General features: G+C 42.3%; 1 protein-coding gene across 3 annotated transcripts in view; it reads right to left on the bottom strand.

Annotated features, from left to right (window-relative positions):
• ythdc2 (YTH domain containing 2) overlaps positions 1-26,101 on the bottom strand; it is a 188,957-nt gene that overhangs the window by 33,370 nt on the left and 129,486 nt on the right. For all 3 annotated transcript variants that reach the window (XM_078566322.1, XM_078566327.1, XM_078566335.1), the window contains 4 exons: positions 22,710-22,819; positions 13,063-13,361; positions 8,254-8,422; positions 1,607-1,810 (listed from right to left, as the gene is read on the bottom strand). In XM_078566322.1, coding sequence (XP_078422448.1) covers positions 1,607-1,810; positions 8,254-8,422; positions 13,063-13,361; positions 22,710-22,819 — 782 coding nt within the window. The remainder of the gene's footprint in view (positions 1-1,606; positions 1,811-8,253; positions 8,423-13,062; positions 13,362-22,709; positions 22,820-26,101) is intronic.

Here is a 26,101-nt window from a genome sequence, read left to right as displayed (position 1 = left end):
AAGGCCATTGATGAAGCATCTGAAGATAGTTGGCCTAGGGCACTGCCCTGAGGAACTCCTACAGTGATGTCCTGTGTCGAAGGTGATTGGCCTTCAACAACCACACCCACCTTTTGTGTGAGATATGTATGACTCCAGCTATTGGAGAATTATCTCCCGATTCCCATTGAGACCTATAAAACAAGGGCACCTTGATACCACTTTCGATCAAATGCTGCCTTAGTGTCAGCTGAATTCCACCTCACCTCTGGAATTCAGCTCTTTTTCCCATGTTTGGACCAAGGCTGCAAAGAGTTCTGGAGTCAAGCATTATCCAGACCTCCCTGTCGCTTGCCATTTCAACATTCCACACTGCTCTCATGCCTACATGTCCGTCCTTGGCTTGCTGCATTGTTCCAGTGAAGCTCAACGGAAACTGGAGGAACAGCACCTCATCTTCCCACTAGGCACTTTACAGCCTTCCGGACTGAATATTGAGTTCAACAATTTTAGATCATGAACTCTCTTCTCCATCCCCACCCCCTTTTAGATTCCCCCCTTTTGTTTCCAATAATTTATATAGATTTTTCTTTTCCCACCTACTTCCATTATTTTTAAATGTATTTCCATCCATTGTTTATCTCTACCTTTTAGCCTTTTTTGATTCCTTCACCTCACCCCCACTAGGGCTATCTGTACCTTAGATAAAAACAAAAAACTACTGCGGATGATGGAAATCCAAAACAAAAACAGAATTACCTGGAAAAACTCAGCAGGTCTGGCAGCATATGCAGAGAAGAAAAGAGTTGACGTTTTGAGTCCTCATGACCCTTTAACAGAACTGAGTAAAATTAGGACAGGGGCCCCCCCACCTTAAACCAGCTTATATTTCACCCCTCTCCTATCTGTACCTTGCTTGTCCTGCTTTCTACCCTTAATTAGCACATTCCTCAGATAATATCACCGCCTTCAACACCTCTTTGTCCTTTTGTCTGTGACATCTTTTGGTTATCTCCATCACTGGCCCTCTATCCAGCTCTACTTATCCCACCCCCCCTTAAACCAGCTTATATTTCACCTCTCTTCTATTTTTACTTAGTTCTGTTGAAGAGTCATTTGGACTCGAAACGTTAACTGTGCTCCTCTCCGCAGATGCTGCCAGACCTGCTGAGTTTTTCCAGGTATTTTTGTTTTAGTTTTGGAGTCAAGTTGTCCTGGCGAAACCCAAACTGAGTATTGGTGAGCATATTCTGCCTAATAGGACTGTCAACTACACCTTTCACAACTTTGAGAGTAGACTGATGGGGCAATAATGCAACAAATTATTGCACAAAACAGCCTTTTTACAGGTACTATGAAATAAAGTGTTGTTTCTCAGAAGCTGAAGAAGCAATGCACTTAATCTATTGAAAATTCAACCCAAGGAATAATGAATGAAACACAGATAACTCACAATTTGCTTATTTGTTAAATCAAGTACCAAATGAGAAGCTACTTAAGAAATTAAGTTTAAAGAAAACTTTTGAAAAAATATTATGGATAATTCATAACGTTCATTCATTAGCAATCTAATTGAAGAGAATAAATACACAGCTGTTAAATACATTTTTATAATATAATTTTTCACCTGGAAGTGCCCTGATCCTTGCACAGAAAATACTAGATACACAATGCTGCTTTCCCAAAATGCACGGTTTAGTTTTCGTTCATTGCTGGGTGTAGTGGACCAGATTCCCTTTTGTTGAGAAATCTCAAGATTACGAAGGTTGCTACTCTTCAAAATGAAAAAGCGAACTGGTACATTTGGCCTCGGTGACGGAGATTTAGAGCCCTAAAGACAAATTAGATGATTCTGTTACTTTTTAAATTCTTTTTCATCTTGTTCCAAAGTCTCTTTATATCGTGTGGCAGGAGATGGCCTGAATCACATTTCAGAACTTTCCTTCGATGTTGATAATGCACTACACCTAATAAGTATGGCGGACAACAGACAAAATTTCTTCACCCCAGGCAATTTTGATCCCAAGACTCAAGATTTTTTATACTAGTTGCCAGTTAGTACTCAACTACTTTAGCTGCAAAGCTGTCTGAAACTAGGCTGCAACACAAGTTGATATTTGAGATATACCATTAAATAAATAGAATTGTACTTTGAGTATATTAAATATGCAAAAAACAGTGCTCCTAAAAAAGAATTACAACCTACAATCAAAAACTCTGCTATTTTGTAATCTGAAGATAATTTAAATCAAGTATGACTACAGACCGTAATTCATTCTAATGAAATCCACTTCAATAAAGCAGATTCATGACAACTTATACTTATATAGCATGTTTAATGTTATGAAACGTCCAAAGGCACTTCAGAGGAGCATTATAAAACAAAATGTAATACCAAGTCACATAAGGAGATATTAAGTCAGGTGACCAGGTGGGGTAGGTTTTAAGGGGTGTCTTAAAAGGAGCAGAGCGAGGTAGCGAGGTGGAGAGATGTAGGGGGGGAATTCTAGAGGTTGGGGAATAGGCAACTGAAGGCATGCCCATCAATGGCAAAGCAATTAAAATTAGAAATGCACAAGAGGTCAGAATTAGAGGAACACATATAGAAAATAAGAGGAGTAGGCCATTTGGCCCCTTGACCCTAGTTGGCCATTCAATATGATCATGGCTGATCCTCTATCTCAATGCCGTACTCCCGAGCTTTCCCCATACCCCTTGATGCCTTTAGTGTCTAGAAATCTATTTCCTTCGTAAATATATTCAGTGACTTCAAATATATTCAGTGACAGCCTTATGTGGTAGAGAATTCCACAGATTCACCATCCACTGAGTGAAGAGATTTCTCTCATCTCAGTCCTAAATGGCCTACCTCATATCCTGAGACTGTGGCCCCTTATTCTAGATCCCCCCCCCAGCCAGGAGAAACATCATCCCTGCATCTAAACTGTCCAGCCTTGTCAAGAGTTTATACGTTTCAATGAGATCCCCTCATTCTTCTGAACTCCACTGAATACTGGCCCTAGTCAACCTAATCTCTCCTCATATGACACTCCTGCCATCAGTCTGCTGAATTTTCACTGCACTACTTCTCATGGCAAGTATATCCTTCCTTAGGCAAGGAGGCCAAAACTGCACCTAATACTCCAGGTGTAGTCTCACTAAGGCCTGTGCAGCTGCAGTAAGATATCCTTGCTCCTGTACTCAAGTCCTCTTGCAATGACTGCCAACATAACAATTGCCTCCCTAACTGCTTGTTGCACCTGCTTGCTTGCTTTCAGTGATTGGTGTACAAGAACACCAAGATCCCTTTGTACATCAACATTCCCCAATCTATCACCATTTAAATAATACTCTGCCATTCTGTTATTCCTACTGAAGTGGATAACTTCACATTTATCCATGTTATACTACATCTGTCATGTATTTGCCCACTCACTCAACTTGTCTAAATTACCTTAAAGCCCCTTAATATCCTCCTCACCACTCTCATTCCCACCAAGTTTCGTGTCTTCAGCAAACTTGGAAATATTACATTTGGTTCCCTCATCCAAATCATTGATATATATTGTGAATAGCTGGGGCCCATACACTGATCGTGCAGTACCCCACTAGTCACTGCCTACCACTCCGAAAAAGACCCATTTATTCCTACTCTCCGTTCGCTGATAACCAATTCTCAATCCATGCCAAATATATTACCCCCAATCCCATGTGCTTTAATTTTGTGGGACTTTATCAAAAGCTTTCTGAAAATCCAAATACACTACATCCACCAGTTCACCCTTATCTATTCTGCCAGTTACGTCCTCAAAAAACTTCAGTAGGTTTGTCAACCATGATTTCCTTTCTATAAATCCATGTTGACTTTGTTTAATCCCGTTGCTTTTTCTAAATGTCCTGTCATCACATCCTTTATAATAGACCCTAGCATTTTCCCGACTACTGAGGTTAGGCCAATCCATCTGTGGTTCCCTGTTTTCTCCCTCCCTCCTTTTTTAAATAGTGGAGTTACATTTGCCACCTCCAATCTGTCGGGACTGTTCCAGAATCTACAGAAGTTTGGAAGATGACAACCAACGTATCCACTATTTCTATGGCCATCTCCTTTAGTACCCTGGGATGTACATTATCAGGCCCTGGGGATTTATCGGCTTTCAGTCCCATTAATTTCTCCAGCACAATTTTTTAGAAATACTAATTTCCTTCAATCTCCTTCTCACGAGATCCTTGGTTCTCTAGCATTTCTGGGAAGTTAGCTGTCTCTTCTTTCGCGAAGACAGAACTAAAGTAGCTGTTTAATTGCTCTGCCACTTCCTTGTTCGGCATTATAAATTATCCCATTGCGGACTGTAAGGGACCTACATTTGTCTTCACTAATCTTTTCTCTTTTTGCATACATATAGAAGCTTTTACAGTCCACTTCTATATTCCTTGCAAGTTTACTTTCATACTCTCTTTTTCCCCCTCTTGCTCAATCTCTTGGTCCTCCTTTGCTGAATACTCAGCTGCTCCCGATCCTCAGGCTTGCTACCTTATGTAGCAACTTTATATGTCTCCTTTTTGGATCTAATGCTATCCTTAATTTCTTTTGTTAGCCATTTTTCCTGTTGTATTTTTGTGCCCAGAAAGGAATGTATAATGTATAACTGTTGCAACTGCCTGCATTCATTTCTTAAAATATTAGCCATTGCCTATCCACCGTCGTGCCTTTTAATGAAGTTCCCCAATCTATCGTAGCCATCTCACTCCTCATACCTTTGCAGTTTCCCGCAGTTTAAATTTAGGACCCTAGTTTCGGATTGGACTACTTCACTTTCCACCCTAATGAAGAATTCTATTATATCATAGTCACTGTTCGCTAAAGGACCCTGCATAGCATGATTATTGATTAACCCCTTTTCATTGCACAACGCCAAATCCAGGATACCTGTTCCCTCGTTGGTTCTTTGAAGTACTGGTCCAAAAAACCATCTCGTACACACTCCAGGAATTCATCCGCCACAGTTTTACTGCTAATTTTGTTTGCCCAGTCTATATGTAGACTAAAGTTGCCCATGACTACTGTGGCACCCTTGTTACATGCATCTCTAATTTCCCGTTTAATGCCATCCTCCACCTTATCACTACTGTTTAGAGGCCTATAGACAACCCCCACCAATATTTTCAGCCCCTTGTTGCTCCTCAGCTCCACCCAGGCTGATTCCACATCTTGGTTTTCTGAGCCAATATCCTCTCGCACTATTGCACAGATGTCATCCTTTACCAACACTGCCACCCCCACCTCCTTTTCCTTTTGCCTGCTCTTCCCAGATATTGAATACCCTTGGATATTCAGTTTCCAGCCTTGGTCATCCTTCAGCCATGTCTCCGTAATCACAATCATTTTGTACTCGTTTACATCTATTTGCACTGCTAATTCGTCTACCTTATTGTGAATGCTCCATGCATTCAGATACGGTACCTTTAGACTTGTCTTTTTAACATTTTTACACATTTTTTTGTACTATGGCCCTATTTGCTGCTCGTCCTTGTTTTCTGTGCCTTCCACTTTTGCTTTTTAAATTTTTATCTTTCATTTCCATCTTTGTTTCCCTCTTGTGTCTCCCCATTCAGGTTCCCATGTCCCTGCCACTCGAGTTTAAACCCTCTCCCACAGTACTAGCAAATACCCCTCACTCCAAATACCCACCCAGCTGGACGACACTGGAAAAGCACTGGGGTAGGATGGTGTAGTCAACTGTGTCAAAGGCTGCAAGTTGAGGAGAATGAGGGAAAGTTTACCTTTGTCATATATGATGCCATTTTTGACTTTGATAAGAGCTGTTTTGGTCCTGTGGCTGTGGGATTCAAATATGGAGCTCCAAAAAAGATGGGAAAGATTTGGGAGGTGACAAGTACAAGAAAGAAGAAAGAGAGGTTGGGGATGGGACAGTAGTTTGGAAGAATGGTGGAACCAAGGGTTGTTTTTTTTTCAAGACAGGGATGATGATAGCAGGTTTAAAAGGAGAAGGGGACAATACCTGAAGAGAGAACATTCCATATGCCTAAGTGGCAGGGCTATAAGATATAATCTCCACAAAAAATGCAATCTATCCTACTCCTTAGTGATTTGGCAGCAGGTTTAAAGCGAGATGGATCCTGATGGTTTTTCATCATTCCACATAGCCAACAAAGATTGAAGACTCCATGAGAGTCAGAAATGTGAACGTTAATACTGGGAATTAAGTTCAAGCCTACTATTTCGAAATCGGGCTCTTCAGCAAAGTGAGAAATGTTTTATCAGAAACTTAGATCTCTGATCTATAATTAATGAAATGATGTATCAACATCAAGAGGCTTTTCTGTTTGTGGGACCTTATTTCAGAAAAAAATTGACTGCCATTTCTTGTACATTGCTATGACAACAGGGGGAGATTTACTTACTTTACCCATAGGCAGCAGGTCGGTCAGAAGGTCATGAGGACCCGCAGTTGGGCATTTTGCCTCATGCTGTGGAGTTTCAACCCCTCAGCGTGTGCATGATATCACCGATTGGTTTTCTGCCCAGATGTCGGCTTGACTGACAAGCTGGATTCCAGCTGAGTGGGGGAGCCAGTGAAGGCTGCAGGAACAGGTAAGTCCAAGATGAAGGGTGGAGAAAGTCGATCAGAAGGAATGATCAATTGGGTGTGGGATGGAGGGGTTGATTTGGGGGGGGGGGGGGGTGGGGGGGGTGATCAGGTGGGCTGCTGATCCAAGGGGTTGCGAAGAGGTCAGTGGTTCCATTGTGGGTTGGTGTTATATTCCAGAAGGCCAGTTGGTATAAGATATAAATGGGCCCTATCTTTATGCACTGTTATAGGTATTTATTTACAGATTACAATCAAGCACCTCCTAACTCAACGGCATTGTTTAAGTTAGCGTTTATAGGGGCACAAGGGAACCCCAGTTAATGCTCACTGCCTGCCTACATTTAAACACAATTAATATACAATTAACAAGGAGGGACAATGAGGCCTCGGGGGAAATTGGGGGCCTAGTGGTGGCGGGTGAGGTTGGAAATCCTGTAGCGGAACTAGAAGCCTTAGGGAGGGCCTGGGAATGGGACACTGCCCAATCTCAGAAGTTTGTCAGGCAGACACCTGGATAGAGGAGGCAGGTATAAAGGCACTCATCTCCTGAATTCACCAAGTCCTGGCCTTGATGAAGCTGCCGGTCGACAGCAGTGAAATTTTAAACGTAGAATGACAATTAAAAGTTAAAATGAAATGATATCTTGACAAAAGTCTTAAGAATTATCAAGGATTATAAATTGAGTAAATGATTAATTATTTAAACAATGTTGAGACAATGGAAGGACACAGATGTAAGATATTTATAAAAATAATTAAAGGGGAGGACTATAAAAAATTTTTATTTTAATAAGAAATTCATTGTTTGAAAGAGATAAATGTTAAATCATAAAGGGAACAAAGTTTGGAATAAAAAAAATACCAGCACTGACACGATGGACTGAATTTTCCCTACTTTTGAAAATATTTGGGACAATTTCAGGGTCCCATCTCTGCTCACTGCCACAGCGGATTCATCCTCTTAACTTTACAGGAGGTGGCCAATCAGCAGGATGCCTCCACATTTGCCATCCAATTAGGGATGGTGGGCAGCCAAGGGACATGGGAGAGCCTGAGTACCTGAAGTGAAGGGCTGCTGGCAGGGCTCTGAAGGTTGTGTGATGCTGAACTGCATAGAGCAGGATAGGGCAACACAAGGTGGAGGCGCGATATTGAAGATGGGGCTGGCAACCAACCCCTCATGCCCAGCACTATCTGCTGGATCTGTCTGCAGGTGAAACACAGACTTGCAAGCCTTCCTAGGTGGATGGCCTGAGGTTTGCCATTTTGGACCTTCAAAGTGAACGTTGCATATGCACCTTATGGCTCCAATTTCTCACTGTACTCTTGACTCCTGAGTGGGAGAGAAGCAAAACCATGCACCACCAGGAAAATTCAAATTCCTTCTAAAAATGGTCACGAATTGGCTCATTAACACTTTCATTGGCTTCCTATTTCAGTTGCAGGGCAAGTCATTTTCTTGAATCTGCCTCCAGAAAAATTGCGAGAGGTGGTAACAACGTTAGAGGGCCATCCCAATGCCTTTTCCCCTAAATTTCCTGGTACCCTGCCTTCAAAGCCACCTCCATGCAGCTGGGAACATTCTGCTCGATATGTTGCATAGCTTATTTCTGCACCACCACATTCAATGATTCTGAGAGAGCATTTCAAAAGACATACTTACTTTGCCTGAAGGTGGTGGAGATGGGCTGGCACAGGGGCTGGGATAGTTGCTGCTGTCTGTCGATTTTACAGATGACTGATCTGACCGGTCATCAGAACTCCTCTTAGGATGGAGGAAGCCCCTCTCCTTGTACCTTTGCTGCTGCTGCTGCTGCGACTTTAATTGAACCCTATAAAAAGGAAAATGCTGGTTTATACCATTAAAGGCAGGGTAAAGGAGTACAAGTGGAAAGCTCTTTGAGAGACACAACACAATAGTAATGGGCCAATGATCTACCCCGTGCCGCAAAATTCTAATCCCATCGTCTTTCGAGGCAATGTTCATTTATTTTTTATATTTTATAGCTCAGTTACCATCATCTTACATTCATACATTGACATCATGGTGGTTAGTGCTTTTCATTTTTTAAAAATTCATTAATGGGGTGTGGGCATCACTGACTAGGCCAGCATTTATTGCCCATCCCTAATGGCTCTTGAGAAGGTAGTGGTGAGCTGCCTTCTTGAACCGCTGCAGTCCATGTGGTGTAGGTACACCCAACGTGATGTTAGGGGAGTACCAGGATTTTGACCCAGCAACAATGAAGGAACGACGATATATTTCCAAGTCAGAATAGTGAGTGGCTTGGAAGGGAACTTCCAGGCGGCATGTTCCCATGTAACTGCTGCCCTTATCCTTCTGGTAGCGGTCATGGGTTTGGAAGGTGGTTCATCCAAACCAGCACAGGGATAGTAACACAAAAGCAAAATATTGCAGAATCTGGAAATCAGAAATAAAAACAGAAATTGCTTTTTAAAAATTCTTTCATTGGATGTGGGTGTCGCTGATGGCCAGCATTTGTTGCCCATCCTTAATTGTCCTTGAACTGAGCAGCTTGCTAAGCCATTTCAGAGGGCAGTTAAGAATCAACCACATGGGTGGGTCTGGTTCACATGTAGGCCTGACCAGATAAGGATGGCAGATTTCTTTACGACAATCAATGATAGTTTAACTGTCACCATTACATTCCAGATTTGTAATTGAATTTAAATTCCACCAGTTGCATAGGTGGGATCTGAACCAATGCCCCCAGAGTTTTAGTCTCTGGATTACTAGTCCAGTAACATTACCACCATGCCACTGTCTCCCCTTAATGCTAAATGCTGGAAATATTCAGCAGGTCAAGAAGCATCTGTGCAGAGAGAAACAGAGTTAATGTATCGGGTTGATGATTTTTCACCACAGATAATAAGCTATCCATTTAACAAACACCAATTCCAACTTTAAAAAAAAATTTCCTGTAAGAGGTAAATTCTGTTGCATTCTGAGGTTTTGAATAGTAGATTTCGACGTGCTCACATCCCTAGAAATATCATAAAAATAAATATCTTTGTATTCAAGGTGCAGCCCCTACAGATCAGTGTGCTACCAGCCCAATATCTAGGTAAAGCTACCATGATCTGGAGTATAACAGAGAACCCTTACCACTGTATTCTGACTTGCTAGAAAATACGTGACGCCATATGAACTCATTCAGTAGGTGGACAAAAATACATTATTATTGCCCAGGCAATAAATCAAATTTAATTACAATCTTCACAATTCTCCTCTGCTTTTTCCCAACATAAAATTGATCTTTTAAACAGGTTTGCTCACTTTTTCCATGGTAAACTACTTCACAAAGTCATTGATTTAGTTCAGATTCTGCCATCTGCAAATTAATCATTGATTTGAGTGTAAATAGCCAAATAAGCAAAAGAAATTGGAAACACTTGGCCACAGAACCATCTGTCAAGAGAAATATAAAGTCACTGGTTCTCTCTTCCTGAGGCACAACACACATCTTCACCACAATGCAGCTGTCAATAAAGACCACCAACACAAGAACCCAAGAACATGAATCACATTGGATATCTGAAAATGATTGGATGGCTTGATTCAATGATATGCCAAATACTTGGATTGACATGTTAGATGGTGAGACAAAAATAAAGCCTTTTAGTATACATTAAATTATCAGATTTTTTTCTTGCTGAATGCAGTATTTGCAGGGTTAAGATCACTGCTTCTGCAAATTATACAGGTAAACATTACAGTCTAGCTAATTTTCACCCCTCAGAACAAGGTGAAGCCATGTGTGACTTAAATGTCATCGTATGCGGATAGAAACCCATCTTACTTAATTATGTTAATATGTTTAAATGGTCAATCTGTTCAACTCAAATCTACTGACCATAGGAAGTTTAGATTTGGAGCACATCACTCAGACTTTCTTACTGTACTGCAGACCCTCTTAAAGACCACCAGTTAGCTCAAACTCAGCAGTGGAATTTTGGAGGCACACTCTATGGGCAGAATATTACGGCCCCGTTTTGGCGGGGACGAGGCCGTAAAATGCGGCGGGCCGTTATAAATCCCATTGACGACAGCAGGAAAGTAAAATCCCGCTGTCGCAAAAATCTTCCCTATGCTTCCAGGGATCCCAGAAAAAGTGGCAACACATGCTACGCTATTAAAGAAGCAGGAAAACAAATATCGATGCAGAGCCACAAGTGGAATAGGGAAATAGTTCTGTTACTCCTTGATGTAACTCTTTGCCTGACCATGCATTAGCCTTGTAGTTTTCCTGTCCCCTTCCTCTCCTGCACCAAATGTTGCAGCTGAAAGGTGAGTCTGCATGGGTTCCTCTTGACTAATCTAATTGGATTTTTTAAAGAGGCATATGGGGGAGTGTCTATGGATGTTGTCCATATGGACTTCCAGAAGGCATTTGATGAGATGCCACACAAGAGATGAGCACAGAGAATGCGCCGAATTGTAGGTAACCTTGTGATATGGGTCAGTATTTGGCCATTTGGCAGGAAGTAGGGTTAAAGGATTCATATTCTTTGTTTGGCATGATGTGAGAAGTGATATTTCCACAGCGATCTGTACTTGGACAGCAAGTTTTCACCATATGTATTAATGACTTAGTTGAAGAAAAAGAAAGCAAGAAAGGAAGAAAGTAAGACCTTGCATTTATACAGCACCTTTCATGGCCTTGTGACATGCTAACATGTATTTTTTCAAGTGTAGTCACTACTGTAACATAGAAAACGCAGCAGCCAAATTGTGCAAAGCAAGGTCCCACAAATAGCACTGAGATAATATCCAGATAATCAGTTTTAGTGATGTTGGTTGAAAGATAAGTATTGGCGAGGAGAAGAATTCCCCTGCCCTTTTATGAAATAGTGTTGTGAGATATTTTACATCTACATGAGAAGGACACAAGGCCTCCTTTAACATCTTATCAGAAAGGTTTGCACCACCATGAGAATGAAACTGGGGCTTAATGAAGAGATATGGAACAATGATCAGTAAATGGCATTGAGGTACAGACCAGCCATGATCTAATCAAATGGCCGAACAGGCTCGAGGGGCCGCGAGGCCGAACAGGCTCGAGGGGCCGCGAGGCTGAACAGGCTCGAGGGGCCGCGAGGCCGAACAGGCTCGAGGGGCCGCGAGGCCGAACAGGCTCGAGGGGCCGCGAGGCCGAACAGGCTCGAGGGGCTGCAAGGCCTACTCCTGGTCCTATGTTAACAGCAAACGTATGCAGCATATAGTTTATGCAAATGATTTTGTCTATTTAATTATATCTGTAGAGAAAAACCTCATTTGATCTATCCAAAAAAGAGCAACTGGCTGATGTTAATATCCAGGATAGGAAGGGATCCCCATAGGCACACAGTTAATTAGTTGGTAGCTACGTTTTAAAGGTAATATATAACTTAAAATCCATAAAATGTGCAATCTAAATCAACAGATGTTTGTCGGCAGTTTATGTAAAATTACACTTAAATCTGATTCTTTTAATGAATCCTTGCTGAGAATTAACGTCACTGCCTCACTAGTCACAAGAGGAGGAGTCTGGTCATTCATCTTCCCTCCTTTTTAAAATCTGAATTTCCATGTGTTCAAAATAGCGGAAAAGATCAGGTATGCGAAACTTCCATGCATGTTGCTGTAAGGTTTGTGAATATTTGACGTGATTATAGAATCTTTTCAACCAGGTCACAGTCAACTAAAATAAGGCTAAAGAAGAAGTGGGTTCCATTCTACTGACACATTTTATGGGCGCTTCTATATTTTATTTGTTTTATAGAAACAGAACTTTTAAAACTTTAGCAAAATACACCAAAGCCAATTCCCATGTTATATCAAAGGAATCTTTAACAATCGCAACCAAGTTAAAATGTTGCATTTTACCACCATGACAAATAACAGCAGGATAGCTGTATTGGCCATTGCTTGTGCCACAAATGATTCACTGTTCTGTTTGATTCAGTGAATTATAATTAGAAATGCAGGAAAATACAGAGGAAGTTATCGCTGGTGAGATCGGCACACAAGATTTTGAAACTTACAACATGCATCACCGACTTTACTGTTGCAGGTAAATCTGGGCCCTTAGCTTGAAAAGGAACAGTGTCTTTCAGAAAGATGATGTAATTAATTATTTAATTACTGTTATTAAGAAGTGCATTCACAAGGGTTCAAACTTCTACCACCAGCTGTTGATTTATTTTCATTTATGTCACTGTTCTTCCTTCATTTGTTCTATTAAATGTGCTAGGTACACAAAGATCATTACATAATCTAGAGATCACCTAGTAATTTAATGGAGTGATCCAGAGGTCATCAGACAATACATGACACAGGATATGGTGTTATTCCATGTAAATTTTGTTTTAGTAACATCTAAGATTAGATGCTAAAAGTAAAGCTTCTTCACATTTGGAGATATTTTGCAAATAAATTACTGTTCAATTTGTAGTATTATCATAGCTCTACCTTTCCCTATATTCAGTACTGGAAGAATCATCTGAAAACTCTGTTTCTGCCGAGCTCTTCCTACTGTTCGACCTCCAAGATGAGGAGACTGGAAGCTCTTCCGAAGACATAGGCCTTGGTCTTTGTCCAATTCCAGAAGGTTGTTGTAGCCCTGCTGCTTGCTCCTCACTGCTAAGGACTCCAATGATTGCTCTGATGGTTGCTTCATCTACCTGAGTCCAAGGTTTTGATGGAGCGCGCATACGTCTCAGGAACAGACTATGCCATTTCTGTCGCAACTGTAAGATAAGACTAGCTGCCTGTAACAAAGCAGGTTATGAAAGTTCATTAGTAAAGAAGAAAACAAGCAGGCACAAACTAATGAACTTGCATTTTTATAGTTCTGCGTTATGTCCTCAGATCATCTCAAAGCACTTTACAACCAATGTGTTATTTATGTAGGCGTATATGACAGCTAACAGCAAATGAATGAATGGCCAATTATTCTGTCCTAATGGTCTTGTCAAAGATGAAATCGGGAAAATTTGTTGAGTGGGCATCTCCGGTAAACCTAGGATTGAGTCATTTAATTAGCATCCTAATAATTAAAAATCTAGTTTTTTCTAACAATTATTTATTACAATAATTTATGAAAAATGTAATTCTATACTTTAATCTGAGAAAGAGGATTAGGGTCTGTGACAAACGTCTAGTTCATGGTTCATGCTAATGTTTTAGAGGTAATGTTTAGTTTTTTTTTATTCATTCACAGGATGTGGGCTTCGTTGGCTGGACCAGCATTTATTGCCCATCCCTAACTGCCCTTGAGAAGGTGGTGGTAAGCTACAAGTTCTGTAAAGATTATTGTTGTGAAGTTAAGGTAATTAAAATGATGGGCATTAGAGATTGCCAGAGCACCTAAAAGAAAATAGCAGTTCAGAAAGTTATCCAAGTATGTTTAATAGAGTTAGGATAGAAGAGGTAGAGCCATAAAACAGCAGGTGGGCTTATTTAGCTGGAGAAATGGAGAAGTGATGTCTACACTGCCTGCAAAGAAGTTCAAAAACAAAAGCAAAATACTGCGGATGCTGGAAACCTGAAACAAACACAGAAAATGCTTCACCTGAAAGGAGTGTTTGGGCCCTTGGACGGTGAGGAGGGAGGAGGGAAAGGGACAGGTGTTGCACCTTCTGCGATTGTATGGTAAGGTGCCGTGGGAGGGGGATGAGGTGTTGGGGGTGATGGAGGAATGGACCAGGGTGTCCCGAAGGGAATGGTTCCTATAGAATGCTGACAGAGTGGGATGAGGGGGAAGATGTGTTTGGCGGTGGCATCATGTGAGAGTTGGGTGAAATGGCGGAGGGTCTCTCTGCACAGATGCTGTCAGACCTGCTGAGTTCTTCAAACATTTTCTGTGTTTGTCTCAGTCCAGAGAGATGTTTTGTTTTGGGAGTTGGAGCTAAATTAGTTTAAATCCTGAAATGCTACATCATCCTAGAGATGGATGGAGCTTAAGAAGGTTCTCCGGTTGCAATTCGTCAGTGTGTTTGCTGGGAGAGGGTGTTGGATGCAACTCGGACCTCATGTGGTTTGCAGCTCACAGAGAAGTCCTGGGAGCTGTTAGCAGGCTCAAGGCTCAGGAGTCCTGGAGTGCTGGGCATCCATGTGGTGCTGTGGGCCATCAGAATTGTACTCAACCACAATCAGTAACTTCATGGCACAGCATATCCCCCACTCCATCATTACCACCAAGCCAGGGGATCAAACACGGTTCAATGAAGAGTGCAGGAGGGCATGTCAGGAGCAGCACCAGGCATACGCAAAAGTGAGGTATCAACCTGGTGAAACCATAACGCAGGACTACTTGCATGCCAAACAACAAGCGATAGACAGAGCTAAGCAATTCCACACCCAACAGATCAGATCTAAGCTCTGCAGTCCTGCCACATCATAGAAAATAGGAGTAGTCCATTCGGCCCTTCAAGCCTGCTCCGCCATTCATTGTGATCATGGCTGATCATCCAACTTAATAGCCTGCTCCCGCTTTCTCCCCATATCCTTTGATCCCTTTCACCCCAAGAGCTATATCTAACTCCTTCTTCAAAACATACAATGTTTTGGTCTCAACTACTTTGTGGTAGCAAATTCCACGGGCTCACCACTCTCTGGGTGAAGAAATTTCTCCTCATCTCAGTCCTAAATGGTCTATCCCGTATCCTTAGACTGTGACCCCTATTTTGGACTCTCCCACCATTGTGAACATCCTTCCTGCATCTACCCTGTCTAGTCTTGTTAGAATTTTATAGATTTCTATGAGATCCCTTCCCATTCTTCTGAACTCCAGCAAATATAATCCTAACCAACTCAATCTCTCTTCATATGTCGTCCTGCCATCCCAGGAATCAGTCGGGTAAACCTTCGCTGCAATCCCTCTATAGCAAGAACATCCTTCCTCAGATAAGGAGACCAAAACTGCACACAATATTCCAACTGTGGTCTCACCAAGGCTCTGTATAATTGCAGCAAGACATCCCTGCTCCTGTACTCGAATCCTCTCGCTATGAAGGCCAACATACTATTTGCCTTCTTTACCGCCTGCTGCACCTGCATGCTTACCTTCAACGACTGGTATACAAGGACACCCAGGTCTCGTTGCACATTCCCCTCTCTCAATTTATAGCCATTCAGATAATAATCTGCCTTCCTGCTTTTGCTACCAAAGTGGATAACCTCACATTTATCCATATTATACTGCATCTGCCATGCATTTGCCCACTCACTCAGCTTGTCCAAATCACAATGAAGCACCTCTGCATCCTCCTCACAGCTCACCCTCCCACCCAGCTTTGTGTCATCTGCAAATCTGGAGATATTACATTTAGTTCCCTCATCTAAATCATTAATATATATTGTGAATAACTGGGGTCTCAGCACCGATCCCTGTGGTACCCCACTAGTCACTGCCTGCCATTCGGAAAAAGACCCGTTTATTCCAACTCTAGTTTCCTGCCTGCCAACCAGTTTTCTGTCCATCTCAATACACTACCCCCAGTCCCATGCGCTTTAATTTTACACGCTAATCTCTTATGTGGGACTTTATCGAAAGCCTTCTGAAAGTCCAAATAAACTACATGAACTGGCTCCCCCTCATCAACTCTACTCGTTACATTCTCGAAAAATTCCAGTAGATTTGTCAAGCATAATTTCGCTTTCGTAAATCCATGCTAACTCTGTCCGATTCTGCCACCGTTTTCCAAGTGCTCAGCTATTAAATCTTTTATAATGGACTCTAGAATTTTCCCCACTACCGACGTCAGGCTGACTGGTCTATAATTCTGTTTTCTCTCTAATTCCCTTTTTAAATAGCGGGGTTACATTAGCTACCCTCCAATCTGTAGGAACTGTGCCAGAGTCTATAGAATCTTAGAAGATAACGACCAATGCATTCACTATTTCTAGGGCCACTTCCTTAAATACTCTGGGATGTAGATTATCAGGCCCCGGGGATTTATCGGCCTTCAATCCCATCAATTTCTCCAACACCATTTCCCTACTAATACTGATTTCTTTCAGTTCCTCCCTCTCACTAAACCCTGTGTTCCCCAACATTTCTGGTATGTTATTTCTGTCCTTTGTGGAGACAGAACCAAAGTATGTATTTAGTTGGTCAGCCATTTCTTTGTTCTCCATTATAAATTCCCCTGTTTCAGACTGTAAGGGACTTACACCAATTGTCTTCACCAATCTTTATCTCTTCACATACCTATAGAAACTTTTACAGTCAGTTTTTATGTTCCCCGCAAGCTTACTCTTGTACTCTATTTTCCCCTTCTTAATCAATCCCTTGGTCCTCCTTTGCTGAATTCTAAACTACTCCCAATCCTCAGGTCTGTTGTTTTTTCTAGCCAATTTGTATGCCTCTTCTTTGGATCTAATACTATCTCTAATTTCCCTTGTAAGCCATGGTTTGGTCGCCTTTCCTATTTTACTTTTGCGCCAGACAGGAATAAACAATTGTTGCAGTTCACCCATGCGCTCTTTGAACGTTTGCCATTGCCTATCCACCTTCATCCCTTTAAGTAACGTTTCTCAATCCATCATAGCCAACTCGCATCTCTTACCATCGTAGTTTCCTTTATTAAGATTCAGGACCCTAGTCTCAGAATCAACTACGTCACTCTCCATCTTGATGAAGAATTCTATCATATTATGGTCGCTCATCCCCAAGGGGCCTCGCACAACTAGATTGCCAATTATTCCTTTCTCATTATACAATACCTAGTCTAGGATGGCCTGTTCTCTAGTTGATTCCTTAAAGTATTGGTCCAGAAAACCATCCCGTATACACTCCAGGAATTCCTCCTCTACGGTATTGTTACTAATTTGATTTGCCCAATCTATATGCAGATTAAAGTCACCCATAATTACAGATGTTCCTTTATTACATGCGTCTCTAATTTCCTGTTTAATGCCATTCCCAACATCACCACTACAGTTTGGGGGTCTATATACAACCCCCACTAATGTTTTTTGCCCTTTAGGAGTGTTTCTCAGCTCTACCCATACAGATTCCACATCGTCGGAGCTAATATCTTTCCTCACTATTGCGTTAATTTCCTCTTTAACCACCAATGCAACTCCACCGCCTTTTCCTTTTTGTCTGTCCTTCCTAAATACTGAATACCCCTGGATGTTCAGTTCCCATCCCTGGTCACCCTGCAGTCATGTCTCCATAATCCTGACTATATCATAAGTGTTTACATCTATTTGTGCGGTTAATTCATCCACTTTATTGTGAATGTTCCTCGTGTTAAGGCACAAAGCTTTAAGGCTTGTCTTTTTAAAATTACTTGTCACGTTCCCACTATTTTTCATTGAGGCCCTGTTTGATTCTTGCCCTTGATATCTCTGCCTATCACTTTTCTTATTCCCCTTTGTCTTTTGTTCTCGTCCTTGATTCCCCCTCCTCTGACGCCTTGCATGGGTTCCCATCCCCCTGCCATTTTAGTTTAAACCCTTCCCAACCACTCCAGCAAATATTCCCCCTAGGACATCAGTCCCGGTCCTGCCCAGGTGTAACCTGTCCAGTTTGTACTGGTCCCACCTCCCCCAGAACCAGTCCCAATGTCCCAGGAATCTGAAACCCTCCCCCCTCACACCATCTCTTCAGCCACGTATTCATCCGATATATCCTGCTATTTCTACTCTGACTAGCACGTGGCACTGGTAGTAATCCTGAGATCACTACCTTTGCGGTCCTACTTTTCAACTTACTTCCTAACTCCCTATATTCTGCTTTTAGAGCCTCGTCCCTTTTTTTTTAACCTATATTATTTGTACCAATATGTACCACTGCCACTGGCTGTTCACCCTCCCCCTTCAGAATGTCCTGTAGCCGCTCTGAGACATCCTTGACCCTAGCACCAGGGAGGCAACATACCATCCTGGTGTCTCATTTGCAGCCAAAGAAATGCCTATCTATTCCCCTTACAATTGAATCCCCTATAACTGTTGCATTCCCACACTTCCTACTCCTCCCCAGGAGGAGTGTGGGAATGCAATAGTTACATCCAGTCATGAATGGTGGTGGATAATTAAGCAACTCGCTAGATGGGGTGGTGTCACAAATATCCCCATCCTCAATGATGAAGGAGCCCAGAACATCAGTGCAAAAGATAAAGCTGAAGCATTTGCAACAATCTTCAGCCAGAAGTGCCAAGTGGGTGATCCATCTTAGCCTCTTTCGGAGGTCCCCAGCATTACAGATGCCAGTCTCCAACCAATTCAATTAACTCCATGTGATATCAAGAAACGGCTGAAGGCACTGCTTACTGCAAAGGCTATGTACACTTACATTATTCTGACTTGTGCTCCAGAACTTGCCGCGGCCCTAGCCAAGCTGTTCTTCTACAGCTGCAAAGCTGACATCTCCTCAGCAATGTGGAAAATTGTCCAGGCATATCCTGTCCACAAAAAGGAGGGCAAATCCAACCTGGCCAATTACTGGCTACATTCAATCAGTAGTAAAACGGCACTTGCTAACAATGACCTGCTCGCTGATGCTCAGTTTGGGTTCTGCCAGAGTCTCCTGTCTCCTGACTTTATGACAGCCTTTTCTCAAACATGGGCAAAAGAGCTGAACTCCAGAGGTGAGATGAGAGTGGCTGCCCTTGACACCAAGGCAGCATTTGATCAGGTGTGGCATCAAGAAGCCCTAGCAAAACTGGAGTCAATGGGAATCAGAGGGAAGCCTCTTCAGTGGTTAGAGTTATACCTACCACAGAAGAAGATGGTTGTGGTTGTTGGACGTCAATCATCTCAGTTCCAGGACATCACTACAGGAATTCATCAGGGTATGTCCTCAGCCCAACCAGCTTCAGCTACTTCAATGACCTTCCCCACTTCATAAGGTCAGAAGTGGGGATGTTCGCTGACGATTGCACAATGTTCAGCACCATTCGCGACTCCTCAGATACTAAAACAGTCCATGTCTAAATGCAGCAAGAACTGGACAATATCCAGGCTTGGGCTGACAAGTGGCGAGTAACATTCACGCCACACAGGTGCCAGGCAATGACCATCTCCAACAAGAGCGAATTTAACCATCTTCCATTCAATGGCATTACCATTGCTGAATCCCCCACTATCAACATCATGGCGGGGTTACCATTGACCAGAAACTGAACTGAAGTAATCATATAAATACATGAACCATGAACTAGATATTCACAACAAGATGTTTCTCAAGAAATCTAATTAAAGGCATAGTTGTTACTTTTTCTGTTCTGTATTTTGTACAGTAGATGGTGTCACCAATGACAGCAGCGATAGTGAAATGGAAGACAAATCAACTTCTAAGATGGCAACTTTGAAGCTAGAAGAGTGGCTGAATTTTAGAACTGACCCTGAAGTAAGCAATTTTTGAATTGGCTACAAGAACAGGTCAGAGGCTAGGGGCAGGATTTTGACCTTGGTGTGCAGGCGCGGTCGGCGGTCTTGCCAGGTCAAAACAGCTGTGTAGTATGTCAAATTCTCTTCATAGCTATTGACATCAAGTTAAATCCTTCCATAACAGAGTTCATGCACAAAGGAAGGCCCTTGAGCAATTTTTCTAGAATTAAAACTAACCTTAGATTATGCAGGAACTTTGAATTGACTGGCACTTCAGTCAAGATGCTGTTCAGTCACAACAAGCTTCAGATCATCCATACAATCTCCAATGGTACTTCTTGCACATGTACATCAACCATGTCATTAAATTGACATGAGCCAAATGTATGCTTGGATCAGTAAATACATGTTTTGCAGCCAGATACCATGTGCCAGCAGTGTAAGGCTGGTCAAAACATGACTGGGGAGTGGGGTGGGGTGGGTTGGGTTGGGTTGGAGATGGGACACCATCTTCATCCTTGCCAGAAGTGGTTTTGAGTAATTGTTCAACATCATGAAGCACCAAAAGTTCCAGTTGACAAAGATGTTTCACAGCCAAGCTGGAAAAAGATTGCCAGATAAACAACATGATCACATGGTACAATACAAAATATGTCTTTGACCATTACCCCTGAACTCCTGGATCCCCATGCTCCATGTAAATGCAGAGTCAGGGATGAACCTGAATCTGAAGGATCACAGATAAATCTACCTCATTTAGCAACATGACAGCTGTTATATAAATGCAGCTTTCAACTGTTTAATTCTTGATTTGAAATACAGCTCCAAATCTGCCACCTGATGATTGGAGCAGTGTTCAAAATACAAAGGGGTGGCAGGCAAATTCACCCTCGAAAGCCCCAAAAGGGCCCTTGAAAAATCAAAGATGGAAATGAAAAAATGAGAGAAAAATCATCCCTGTACGTATTATTTTGTATTTTAGTTCCTCTGTTGTCGAAAAGGGGCTGAACACGTGAAAGCACAAGTATCCCTGGGAGCAGGGAAATAATGTACAGTTCTGTTTGGAGGATTAGTGAGCATGGGGAGACAGAATCTGTGAGGAGCTGCTCCTGCAATCTCAGGTTCTGTCTCTCCCATGCTGGTGACTCCAGCTCTTCCTATCACAGGTTCCCTCCCTCCAGCTTTTGCTGCTCTGCCAGAGACAGAATCCACAAATGGGGGAGCAGCAAGGTCAAGAGGGAGGGAACTTCTGATCGTAGGACCTGGAGCAGTTATTCTGGTCAGTCCTATTGCTACCATGCGGGAGATTTTCAGGTGTACTGAAGGGGGTTGGGTGGGGAAGCCCAGTAAAGAGACTGGAAGCAGGGCTTGAGGAGCCGCCACTCAGCCTTGCACCATCCTGGACCTGGCTGTCATTCACACAGGGCTCTTAGCTGATCTTTCACCTTTTCGAAGTGACAGTCTGAATGAGCTTTCAGATGTTGCTTTGAAGGCAGGTGAGAAATTTATGTATCCACATGCACACAAAATGAGAGGGTTGGGGATTCAGGTCAGGGTCTGCTGCCATTCATTATCTGATGGTTAACTTGGCACTACAGAATTAATTTGTGTATTCTTATTGCACGGTTGGACCCTTGGAAGTCAGTATCCTGACACGTTCATCAGTACTCACTTTAAACAGAAGTACTGAGGGGAATGTTGCCAGGGTTAGAAAAGTGTAGCTACGAGGAGAGATTGGATAGGTTGGGGTTATTTTCCTTAGAACAAAGAAGGCCGAGAGATGACTTGATTAGGGTGTACAAAATTATGAGGAGAATAGATAGAGTGGACAGGATAAAATTGTTTCCCTTGGTGGAGAATTCTAGAACCAGGAGACATAGATTCAAGATAAGTGGCAGAAGGTGTAGGGGGGACATGAGGAAGAATTTTTTTACGCAGAGGGTAGTGGGTGTCTGGAATTCACTGCCCAAGTTGGTGGTAGAGGCAGAAACTCTTTAAAACTCTTTTAAAAAGTACCTGGATCTGCAGCTTAAGTGTTGTAAGCTGCAGGGCTATGGGCTGGGTGCAAGAAGGTGGGATTAGAAAGGGCACCTGGGTGTCCTCGGGCTGGTATGGACAAGACAGGCCGAATGGCCTCCTTCTGTGCTGTTACTTTTCTATGGTTCTATGGAAAGAAGGCTGAAATTCCCAGAACAAAACTGTAGAATGTAGGAGTGTGTTAATTGTTTGCAAATAATTTTTTTTTAAAGGCTGCAGATGTGTGTGTCTGTGTATCTGTGTATACTTTGTTTCCAAAATAACAATTTAACTACTTGGCACAAGGTAGCAGATACACACCCACACATACAAAACTCAAAAGGTAACCCTTGAGAAAATCTCAAAAAGAGCTCTCAGGAAAATAAATATTTTAACCCCTGGACTGGAGCCATCTAGTCTTGAAAGAAACAAACTTCAACAGAATGCAATTTTTCAAGGAGTTAGAGTATTTCAATTGGAATAAAAACCATTAAAATGAGAAAGAGTTTGCAGATAATATTGGTTTTGTGATGAAATGCCAAATCTGTAAAATCTTTGTTTTATTTTCAAAAATTTCAGCAAATATAGATTGAGATTAAATATTTTTCATTGAAATTGTGAAATTAGCATAACATCTTGAAAAGCCGACCATTTTAAGTATTACTGTTGTAGCCATAGTAGGTTTGATTAAAGGTTAGCTTGCTTACATGCCAATCATCAGTCTAAAATAGAACAAGGACATATATTCAAAAATTGCTTACTTCAGGGTCAATTCTAAAATTCAGCCATTCTTCTAGCTTCAAAGTTGCCATCTTAGAAGTGGATTTGTCCTCCATTTCACTATCGCTGCTGTCATTGGTGACACCGTCTACTGTACAAAACACAGAACAGAAGAAGTGACAAGTATGCCTTTAATTAGATTTTCTGAGAAACATCTTGTTGTGAATATTTAGTTCATGGTTCATGTGTTTTAGTATATAGATTTTAGTCTTAGGAATTAAAGTTTAATGGTAGAAAATTGGACAATGCAATTAAATCAGCTTGGAGTCTATGGCACATAAAAGATAAGGGCCATGTTACTTTAAGAGGTTAACAACTGGAAATGCTAGATCATAAAACAGCAGATGGGCTTACTTAGTTGGAGAACTAGAGATGTGATGTCTACACTGCTAGCAAACAAGTGCAGTTCAGAGAGATGTTTTTGTTGTGGGAATTAAAGCCAAATTAGTTTATAAGCATGCAGCAAATCCTGAAAGGTTATAAAATCCATTTACTTCACCAGATCAAAAAGGACATTGTAAATGAGGGATAATTAACTTAAAATTAGCTTTGAGGTCAGCTCATGTCATCATGGAGATGGGCGGAGCTTAGGAAGGTCCTCTGGTCTGAATTTATCTGGGTATTTGCTCAGAGTTGGTTGCAGGCTGGACCTCATGTGGTTTGCAGCTAACAGAGATAAAATAACTAAAGTAAATGACAGTTAAACAGACCTGCACCATAAGCAAAGTAAAACACTAACTTCACCACTGACTGCGTGGGACGCAAGTGAGACTTAATCTCAGTTTGAATTTTGTGAGGAAACAGAAGCTTGAAGATCACCTGATTTGAAACTAGTGGGAGAATCTACAGTGGTCCCTACCAGATTAACTTGGAAATATTGAAAAGTAACCAAGGGACTGAGGCCTCGACAGTCAAGATGGGGGTAAATGAAAGTTTTACCTCTGAGGATAGCTGCAGCTAAGGAAAATTCTCCAGAGGACTGTGGCATACTTATGGGTGGTCCCTACAGAAGTAAATAACTTTAAGATCAATGTGTCTTATAAGAGATTTCTTGGGGGAAGAAATAAGTAAACCTGAGTGCTGTTATGCTGTTGGTGTTATGGCTGGTCAAGTCAGATACCAGGGTGGAACCTGGCTAGATAGATCCTAACTTTTTTTTTGTTTAGAAGCATGGAGGGTGGCTACTGAACAGAGTCACAGGAGTTGGATGAACTTTTAACAACAGAATAAAACATTTATTAAATAAGAAAAGATTAGCCTCAGCCCAACCATCTTCAGCTGCTTCATCAATGACCTTCCTTCCATTATAAGTTCAGAAGCGGGATGTTCGCTGACGATTGCACAATGTTCAGCACTATTCGTGACTCCTCAGATACTGAAGCAGTCCATGTTCAAATGCAGCAAGACTTGGACAATGTCCAGGCTTGGGCTGACAAGTGGCAAGTAACATTCATACCACACAAGTGACAGGTAATGACCATCTCCAAAAATAGAGAATCTAGCCATCGCCCCTTGACATTCAATGGCATTACCATCACTGAATCCCCCACGATCAACATCCTGGGGGTTACCATTGACCAGAAACTGGACTGGACTAGTCATATAAATACTGTGGCTGCAAAAGCAGGTCAGAGGCTGGGAATTCTGCAACGAGTAACTCACCTCATGACTCCCCAAAGCCTGTCCGCCATCTACAGGGCACAAGTCAGGAATGTAATGGAATACTCCTCATTTGCCTGGATGAGTGCAGCTCCCACAACACTCAAGAAGCTTGACACCATCCAGGACAAAGCAGCCCTCTTGATTGGCACCACATCCACAAACATTCACTCCCTCCACCACCGACGCACAGTAGCAGCAGTGTGTACCATCTACAAATGCACCCCAGGAATTCACCAAGGCTCCTTAGACAGCACTTTCCAAACCCATGGCCATTACCATCCAGCAGGATAAGGGTAGCAGATAGGTGGGAACATCACTACCTGGAAGTTCTCCTCCAAGTTACTCATATCGCCATTCCTTCACTGTCACTGGGTCAAAGTCCCGCAATTCCCTCCCTAACAGCACTGTGGGGGTACCTACACTACATGGACTGCAGCGGTTCATGGCAGCAGCTCACCACCACCTTCTCAAGTGCAACTAGGGATGGGCAATAAGTGCTAGCCCAACCAGCGAAGCCCACATCCTGTGAATGAATTTAAAAAACTACTCCTTCACCTTAACTATACCTTTACAGATATATGCAAATTTGTAAAGATAACACAAGTTACAGAATCTATCTTATACCCCATTGTTCAAAGTATATAGTCCATGTCAACTAATAGGCGAACTGCAGTCGGACACCACACACCAAAACCAGGTTTCTATGGATTTCTCATCAACTCCCCTGGCACCGAACTCCCCTCACCCAGACACTTGTCACACCATAAGCCAGCCGGTCTCACTGAAACTCTGTCTTTCTCATGAGGGTTTCCAACCTCCACGCTCGAAGAACTCGCTTTTGGATTCTCTCCCAAAAGACGCTTCCATTCGGAAATCTTCCACAAGGATCCAACTCCAAGGCTTAAAAAGTCTCCTTCTGATGTTCCTTTTTCCTGGATTTCCACCTGCATTCAGGCTTTACCTTCCAAGCACACACTCAGATATTTCGCAGTGTCAACCAGGACACCACTGCTCCAAAGCCCATTGCAAGGAGTAACCAACCTTCGGTTGTCTCCTCAGATCTTCTGGCTTCTCGTAAGCCTGCTTTGTTCCAAGGCTGCTCCCTGCAGCTCTGCCTCTTTAATTCAGACCTTTTCCTCTGCTCCTAACTTCACTTAACAGGACCTGTTTCCGATTCCTGTCCTTGTTCCTTGACTTAACTGTCTTCCTGGGACTGTTTTCTGTTCGACTCCCTGGTTTTTGGGACTTTCTTTTCTTTGGGATTTGTTCCCTGCAACTCCCAACTTGCCTCTTCCGGCAACGCTATAGCGTTTTCTTCTGGGTCACCCGACGCTCTTTTTTCACTGTTTCACTTTTTTTTTTCTCCTCTTTTGCGCAAGAGCAGACCTGGCTTCCAAACATCAAAAAAAATGTCAAAACTGCACATGTGCACAGGGCCGTTTACTGGCTTGAAGATGTGAATATGCACACATCGCGCATGTACAGCTCTTCTCCAGCCAGCACATGCACAGAAGCCGAAAAACAAAAAAGAACAATCTACACATGTGTGGCCATTCTAGGGCTGGTGCATGCACAGAGACCGCTGAAGTCCGATGGGAATTGTAGCTCCCAAACTCTGAGGCCCAATCTCCGATTTTAAAAGGTAAGTTTTATTTCCTTTCCCTTTCTTTTTGGGGTTTGACAGTGCGTAAAATAGTGTTAACTTACTCGC

Source organism: Cetorhinus maximus, chromosome 2, assembly GCF_964194155.1.
Source record: "Cetorhinus maximus chromosome 2, sCetMax3.hap1.1, whole genome shotgun sequence".
In the NCBI taxonomy this organism is placed as follows: Eukaryota; Metazoa; Chordata; class Chondrichthyes; order Lamniformes; family Cetorhinidae; genus Cetorhinus; species Cetorhinus maximus.
The sequence above is the reverse complement of the archived record's forward strand: the minus strand, read 5'-3'. Positions and strand labels throughout refer to the sequence as shown.